At 38.8% G+C, this 9119-nt stretch overlaps 1 protein-coding gene across 1 annotated transcript; it reads left to right on the top strand.

The window, feature by feature from the left end:
* Positions 7001 to 7963, top strand: LOC107647366. Its single transcript, XM_016351443.1, has one exon. The coding sequence runs from the start codon at positions 7001 to 7003 to the stop codon at positions 7961 to 7963; it is 963 nt and encodes a 320-aa protein (XP_016206929.1).

The raw sequence follows: 9119 nt of genomic DNA on the forward strand, positions 1-9119 counted from the left end.
ATATATGTCATTAAGGGAATCTTGGGTAACCTTAGTTAAGTAGAATGCTAAACTAAATTGGCTAAGGTTCGAAATAAAGTAGTAAAATTTTTAAAATGTATATTTTGCTAAATAAATTTCTTACAAGTAAAAAGAACCGAAATATATATTATAAAGATATGAGTTCGAATTTTTTTCTCTATATAAAAGTGAGTACCGACTAAATTATTATCTATTTTGACCACAAAAAACTCAAACCATTCTTTGTGAGATAGTACGTCCTCTCCATCATCTCCACTGTTAATTGTCCATAATAAAAATTGCTAATTAATACGCAAAGACGAAAGTTGTTAATGGCCTAAAAAAAAAGGCTGAATCTAAGACCACTTTTTAAATTTTTTGAACTTAATCATTAAAATAGGTTAAATCTTAGATGTTATAATATCTATTAAAATAATTATGTAAGAGATCTTTTATTTTTGTCTTCTAAAAATAGAATAAAAGACAAAACAAAGAAGAATAATGAGAGAGAATGAAAGAATGAGAGAATTATAGTGGCTCTATGGTATGAACTAGAAGAGAGAATGAGAGAGAGAGAGCAAGTGAGGGGAAACATGGGGTGGGGGAACAATGAGAGGGGTAGCAATAGACAAACGACCAATCACGGAAAGGACCCTAGAATCTGGAACAAGGAAGAGTATCATCGATTGGAGCTAGATTCTTTCTCTGTATTTGTAGACAATCTTCCGGTGGATATATCAAAAAGAAAAATTTCAATCTGTTCAATTGAACAGGCAGGATTATAGACATTTACCTGTCAAGGAAGAACAAGAATGGACAGATATATCTCTTTGCATTTGTGCGGTATACCACAAAGGGAGGAGCGTTGAAGGCTATTGCATAAATGAATAATATGGTGCTGCGGGGGAAAAGAATGTTCGTAGCAGAAGCAAAGTACAGAAGAAGATCCGACGTGAAAGAGACTAAAGGAAAAGAAGTAGAAAGCGTTACAAGACAAAGGGAAGAAGGTAGCCTACAGCAGTAGCATAGGGAGCCAAGAAAGGAAGAAGAGAAGGTGGAAAAGACTCCGAGAGAGCCGGTTGTTAAGGACACAAATAAGAATGGGTGGACCAAGAAAATAGAAATTTCAGTGGCAAAAGATAATGTTGTATGGCTACAAAGGAGTATTGTGGGTGGAACAAAGACGATGATCAATTTTCAGACACTCCGACAAAAGATTCATAATGAATGGCCATGCGTAACGCATGTACGGGAATTGGGCGCCTACAAAGTAATGCTAACGTTTGACACGGTGTCTAGTGCGGAGGAAGCATACACTTTCAGAATGAACAAGCTTTTAAAACTGTTACATATGATATGGAGATGGGATGAGAGTGAGAGGAGTGAGACAAGAAGAATATGGTTAGAATGCTATGGAGTACCGCTGCATGCTTGGTCAACAGAGACTTTTACCAAACTGGGAGATCAATGGGGGGAGGTGGTAAAGTGTGACAACTTAAAATCATGTAACTCGTTTAGTGTTGGACGAGTTATGATTGACACTTGTATGTTCGGTATGATTAATGAGTGGATTCATATCACTATTGGAACGAGCGGATTCGATGTCCTTGTAAAAGAGGCGGGTGGAGAGGTGTATGGAGAAGAATGCTTTCCGGACCTGAAGGTCGACGAAGAAGCTGGTCGCGTAGTGGTAAGGGAAGATAAGCAGCAGGATAATGGAAGAGACGAAGTTAGTAGCGGAGCAGAGCCAATGGCAGTCAGTAGGGATCCGGCAGAGTCGGGATTCTACCGTATTAATTAAATGAATGGAATTTCCAAAATTCAAATAGCAATTATGTGAGTAGTAATGATGCCCTAATTAAGGGAAAGGAAAATTTCAAGGCGTCAGTTGCAAATCAAACAGACGATGACTTGGATTGCACGTTATCATATAATTACGAGGAGATTGGAAGATATTATTCCTTTTTTGGTCAGGAAAAAAGGCATTCAAAATTCAAGGGGAGAGTTATTAACGGGCTGAAAACAAAAAGGCCCAACAAATTAAAACATGATGGTGGCAAAAATAAGAAGACCAAGGCCCAAAGGAAGGAGGTTGGCCTTGTGTTATCAGATCCGGGTAGGGCTGACCCGGTTCCAGAGACAGCGACCCGGTTTGGTGTAAGTGCGAAGAACCCAGCGCATCCACTAGCAGTTGCATGACGCCAGCAGAGAGAAGATGAAGAGAACCTGGGCAAGCGTGCGGGCATCCAAATTGAGCACGGCGTAGTGCAAGGAACCGTTGGAGAAGCAACGCGCGAGGGACGACCTGCAGTGGTGGACGAGGAGGACGGACTAAGAGGCAGCCATGAGGAGTGCGAACAGGCTGTGACCCGGTTGAACGAGTGCCCTCGGAAACCACCGTCTCCCTTAACCCTTCCAGGACGTCAGCGGAGAGAAGAGGATGCGATACTATGCGGGCTTGCAGTAGTAGCACATCGTGACTGTGGCGAAGTGCCAGGAGACACTGTAGAAGAAGGGAGCCATGGTCAGTATGCCGGTGTCGAGGCGGAGGACGAAGCAAGGTGCGGACATGAGGAGCACGAATAGGATGCAGGAGACGCTACAACTGACCACCAATTAGAAATTACCAATAGGAAGAGCAGTAATTCGGAGCAAGTTGAGATGGAAGGAAGAGGGCTGGTTAGAGAAGTACATATGTTATATGAAGGTACAATTGAAATGACAAAAATGGGTGCACAAGAAGAAGGAAATGCAACCGGTGATACAGAAGAGGCAGGAAGTTCATGGTAGGGGAAGTCGTGGGTCTGGGAGAAGATTTTGGGATTGGGAAAGCAAGAGAACCTGAGGACCAAGTAGTGGAAGAGTTTGGCTCAGAGGTGGATATACACGAAGACACAGCGATGTGCAGAGGTAATAAGCAAATGCGGAGTTGGGAGGAGGAAATGGCAGAGAATAAAAAAGCCTGGAAACTGGCGGTCGAAACAGGAGCAATACCATGCAGTGATGAGGAAGACATCATAGCAATCTTTCAGGAGAAAAACGAGGCCATAGCTCTGAAGTGAAGACAGTCAAAACAAAAGGAGAAAACCAGAAGAAGTCGTCCAAAATGCCGTAAGCAGGTGTGTAATAAAGTTTATAAATGATTTTAAACTCTTGGAATGTTAGGGGGTTGAGAGGTGTTGCAAAACTGAACATGATAAAAAAACTTCAAAAATAAGTTTAGATTAGATATGTTGGGGTTGATAGAAACAAAAAAAGAAGTGGTGAACAAATATGATGTAGATAGAATTTGGGGTAATGATAGAGCTTGTTGGGAGTGTGTTACTTCTGTTGGAGCTTTCGGAGGTCTACTATTAATTTGGGATGAATTAGCATTAAATTGATGAATTACTATAAAGGAGATAGGTGGTTATGTGTAGAAGGAGTGATGACCAAAGATAATTTTCACTGTGCAATTTGTCTGGTGTATGGCCCGCATGTGAGAGACGAAAAACTCTTACTGTGGGAGGAATTAAGCTATATTACAGGATTGTGTCAAACTCCATTTTGCTACATAGGAAATTTCAACGAGATTGTGCGTGTAGAGGAAAGAAAAGGGGCGACCAACTTGTCAGCTTCTGCTGAAGATTTCAAAGCATGGCTAAATGATATGGAGTTGGTGGACTTGGCAATCAATGATCGCAAGTATACATGGTTTCGAGGCCAGTCATGCAGTCGTATTGATAGAAGCCTGGTTAGCTTGAAATGGCTAGATGCGTACCCAAATACTCGCCCAAGAGGAGGCCCGCGGGGCTTATTAGATCATTGTCCTCTGATAGTGGAAGATAGAAGAATAGCTCAAGGACCAAGACCGTTCCGAGTTTAAACGCATGGTTCACGCATGAAGGCTTTCTAAAGATGATGAAGGAAGAATGGAGGGGATTGGGAGATGTGCAGTTCTTGGATAAACTGAAAGCGCTGACAAAACCACTGGGTAGATGGCACAAGCAGCACTTTGGAAATATACGTGACAAGATCCAAAGGTTTGAGGACGAGATCAAGAAAGTGGATGATATAGTTAGCAACGGAGTATATGATGTTACAGTAGAAGCAAGAAGAAAGGCATTGGTAAGATGCCGTGAGGTATGGTATGAAAGGCAAGATATACACTGGAAGCAAATGTCTAGGTCTAAGCATGCCAAGGAGATGGATAGGAATACCAGATACTTTCATAATATTGCATCAGCAAGAAGAAGGAATAACCGGATCGAGTCTTTAATGATTAATGGAAGGTTGGTAAGGAATCATGCACGGATTAAGGTTGCTATTAGAGATTTCTACAGGAAGCTATACCACAAGGACGAGTCGCCAAATATCGGTTTTCGAGATGGTTTAGTTAATCGCTTGGAGATGGAGGAAGCTCAAGCACTAGAGGTGTTACCGACGGAGGAGGAAATAAAGGAGGCAGTATGGGACTGTGAATCATCTAAGGCTCTGGGTAGTGATGGATACAATATGAATTTTATAAAAAGATGTTGGGAGGAGATTGGAGTGGAATTCACTAAAGCTATGATGAGCTTCTTTGAGACGGAGAGATTTCCAGCAGACTCCAATATTACTTGGGTAGCGTTGGCTCCGAAGTATGTGGGCGCGAAGGAGATAAAGGACCTAAGACCGATCAGTATGGTAGGCTGCATCTACAAGGTCATATCAAAAGTATTGACAAGAAGAATGAGGAGTGTAATGCTAGGGTTAGTTGGAGAATCACATAGTGCATTTGTCAAGGACAGGCGAATACATGATGGAGCATTAATTGCATGTGAAACTATACAGTGGCTGAAACTGAAGAAGAAGGCATCAGCTATAATCAAATTAGACTTCCAGAAAGCCTATGATAGAGTCAAATGGAATTTTGTTGATATTGTATTGGAAAAAATGGGGTTCGGAAGAAGACGGAGGGCATGGATTACAGAGTGCATTAGATCAGCTTCTATATCTCTAATGGTTAATGGAGCTCCATCAAAACCGCTCAAGATGAAAAGAGGGCTTCGACAAGGTGACCCGTTATCACCTTTTCTATTCGTTCTCGTTGTAGATGTGCTGAACAGGATGATCGGGGAGGCGGTAAGAAATAGGAGAATATCTCCTCTCTTAGTTGGCAGGGACAATATAGAGTTATCCCACCTTCAGTTTGTTGATGACACTATACTGTTCTGCCCACCAAAGGAGGAGACAGTGAGAAATTACAAGAGACTCCTGAGGTGTTTTGAAGTTATGTCGGTTTTGAGCATCAACTTTGACAAGTCTAGGTTGATACTGGTAAATTGTAGTCATGTTCGTGGAGAGATATTTGTCACTTGCAAATCAAGGATCAACATGTTAAACAGAGGATGATTGACGGGTTGGCTATAGAAGTAGGCGATGGTAGACTAATCATATTTTGGGAAGATACATGGCTACAGTTGGGGAAGCTGAAAGACTCCTTTCCAAGACTCTACTTAATTTCAGATAATAAGGGATCTGTGATTGGGGACTGTGGATTTTGGGATGGGATATAGTGGGTTTAGAACTTCCATTGGAGGAGGGAACTCCGTCAATGGGAGACTGACAGTTTGAACTAAATGCTTGAGACATTGCAAGCTGTGAGACTGATAGCAGACACACAAGATAGAGTGGTGTGAAAATTTGATAAGGAAGGCGTTTATACTACTAACTCATTTGTGCAGGTTTTGCAAGTACAGACATTGACAAATGATATTCTCAGCTATAAGTTCACAAACGGAATCTAGAAAGGAATTGTCTCGCCTAGGGTAGAGTTGTTTGCTTGGTTTGTGCTTCTAGGCCGAGTTAATACAAAGGATTGCTTGAGCAGATTAGGCATTATCAAACAAAGTGATAATATTTGTGTTATGTGTAGTAAGGAAATTGAAAATGTACAACATTTGTTTGTTATGTGTGAATATGCTTGGCAGGTGTGGGGCGCATAGATAAGTCATGTGGGTAGTGTTTGGAGCATCCCAGGCTCCGTAAAAGAACATTTTGAGAGCTGGAGGACGATGACTTTGAGAAAAGATGTGCGAAAAATATGGTTAGTGGGATTCTTCTCAGTTATATGGAACATCTGGTTGTATAGAAATGAGGTCATTTTTCAGAACAAGGCAGTGAAAGTGGTAGATTGTGTTGTTAGGACATTTTCTTGCTCAAGAGAGTGGTGCAAAAAGTAACCGATATTGTTGATGGCTATGTCGGAAATAATGTAGAAGTTGCAAAATTTTATTTTATGTTTCTTGTATGCTCCATTGATTGTGTTGAACTTATTTTCCTTCAAAAAAAAAGTTTTATTATTGTGTTACATATTTATCTTTTTTTATGAAAACACAAAAAAATATACTAAAAAACAGTAATAGATTCAGAAAATTTTGTTAATGTAGACAAAATACATATAGGCTTGATCTAGTTCACCTAAATCATAGTGAACCCATTTTAGGTTTAATGGCTGGCAGGTATCCTTGGCTTGTTGACTGTCTCTTATCTTACATGTAAGTCCTTCTTCACTCTTCTTCTTATATATATACCACTCTAATTGTATATATTATTATTATTATTATTAGGTTTAATTATTCTGTTGGTCTCTATAGTTTTGCAAAATTTTTAATTAGGTCCCTATACTTTTTTTCCTTTTAATTGAGTCCCTATACCATATTAAATTTTTTAATTAAGTTCTTATTAACGGTAAAAGTTAAAAAAACGTTTATAAAATATAAATTTACTAATTTACCCTCACCCCTTCTCTTTTTTCTTTCACCCTCACCTCCATCATCTTCTCGCCCTCTTTTTCTGTCTCCACCCTTCTTCTACCAACAAGCTCCCTTCTTTCATGGAAAAAATGGTCATACAACACAATTTGCTATCACTTCACACTTTACACTTCCATTCTGAGACTCCCAATTTGTACTATGACACATTTCATCCCACAATCCACTTCTAGATACCATCATCATCATTATCACTCCCTAAACCAATGATCTCCCGCTACAGCATAGTCCAATCTCACCACCCTAATTTCACAATCTCATACCTGATTGACTCATGTGGTCTCTCTCCAGACACTGCTACTCTTACTTTCCAAAAGCTTCACCTTCAAAGACCAGACTCAGTTCTCACCCTTCTCAGGGAGCATGGTTTCATAGATACCCAGATTTCAAATCTCATCAGAAAACGCCCATTGCTCCTCTTAGCAAACCTAGATATCCTCTTGCCAAAGTTTCAATTTTTTCTCTCCATTGGGATTTCCAATACCAACCTCGCAAGAACCCTAACCGCTGACCCAACCCTTTTGACCCGGAGCTTGGAGAAACAGATCATACCCTCTTACAATTTCCTCAAGAGTGTGTTGATTTCTGATGAAAAGGTTGCAGCTTCATTGAAGCACACATCTTGGGTCTTCCTCGAAGATCACAAGAAGAACCTCGTACCAAACCTCAATCTCCTAAAAGAGATGGATGTTCCTGAATCATGTGTTACGCTGTTACTGACTCATTTTCCGGAGGCATTGATGCAGAAAAAGGAAAACTTTGCAAAGCTTTCTAAGGAGATTAAAGAAATGGGGTTTAATCCAAAAAAGACAACTTTTGTGTTGGCCATTCATGTGTTCTCAGGTGAGGGTAACAAATCCATATATAACCGCTGTTACGAGGTTTATAAGAGGTGGGGTTGGTCAGATGATGACATCCTTATGGCATTCAAGAAGCACCCACATTGTATGATACTTTCAGAGGATAAGATAATGAAGACAATGGATTACTTGGTGAATAAGATGGGTTGGCTTTCAGGGATGATTGTTAGGTGCCCAGTGGTGTTGTTTTTTAGCTTGGAGAAGAGAATTAAACTTAGGTGCTCTGTTGCTAAGGTTTTGTTGATGAAGGGATTGATTAAGAGGAAGTTGAGCTTGTCCACTTTGCCAGTTTCTTGGAGAAGTATGTGATCAAGTATGAGCTGCAGGTGAATCGAGTTTGGGAAGTAGAAGGAAAGGTGGTCAGGGGTGGAATGAGGGGGTGCGGTGGAGGTGGGAGGAATGAAGGTGAGAGAGAGAAGCAGGAGCAGAGGAGGGAGACGAAAAGGTGGAAAAAGAGTAAATGGTTAATTTTGTCTTTCTCAAAATAAAAAAGAGACACAATTTATGAATTTAGAAAAAAATTGAGGAAATATTCAATTTAGGAATGGAATATTCTGTTAAATCAAACGGTTTTGTTACGGTAAGGATCTAATTGAAAAAAAAAATTGGTGTAGGAATTCAATTAAAAGGAAAAAAAGTATAAGGATTTAATTGAAAATTTCGCGAAACTATAGGGACTAACATAGTAATTAAACTTTATTATTATTATTATTATTAAATAAAATGAAATAAAAAACTAAAAGTGTATGATCATGAGTGATGATGAGTGAAACAAACCACTATTACTCTACTAGTACTGGTTGATAGTTTTTTGGGATAGATGAAGAAGATGACATCATTCCCAAGGAAATTTGGTGTTGCTCTTGTATTTGATGATGATGATTGTAATGATGATACTAAAAGTTGTTTTTATTGGTGGACTGATTTTTATTTTACCTATAATTATCCAAATTGAATAAAAACTTTTAAAATTATAAAGGATCAAGAAAGTGAAATCGACTACTTAATTTTATAGTTTGTTTTGGAGAAGTTAATGTATTACAAATTTTATACTATATGCGGTAAAATAATAGTTTTTATAANGTATTGTTTTTGTTTCCAGCGTTTGGGGTAAGTCCTAAAGTTGTTCTTAATGTTTAAATCGTCCTATTTAAATCCCTAACGTTTTAAAGTTAGTTCAATGTTGTCCTGCAGTTAGGAATCCGTTAACAGAATTGACAGCGGGACAAAATTGAGACGATTTTGAAATGTTAGGGATATAAATAGGACAAAAACATTGGAGACAAAAACGATACACAGAAATAAATTTTAATTTTATCCTTTAATAATATCAATTTTTTACTGTATATAGTTATTTAATTATTTTTTAATCACATCTAAGTAAATTACACTTAATCATATTACTTTCATTTTAAATAAATTTATTTTTTTATAATTTTATTCTTAAAGATTTTTACTTATCACG

This window comes from Arachis ipaensis, chromosome B06 (genome assembly GCF_000816755.2).
Source record: "Arachis ipaensis cultivar K30076 chromosome B06, Araip1.1, whole genome shotgun sequence".
Taxonomy (NCBI): Eukaryota; Viridiplantae; Streptophyta; class Magnoliopsida; order Fabales; family Fabaceae; genus Arachis; species Arachis ipaensis.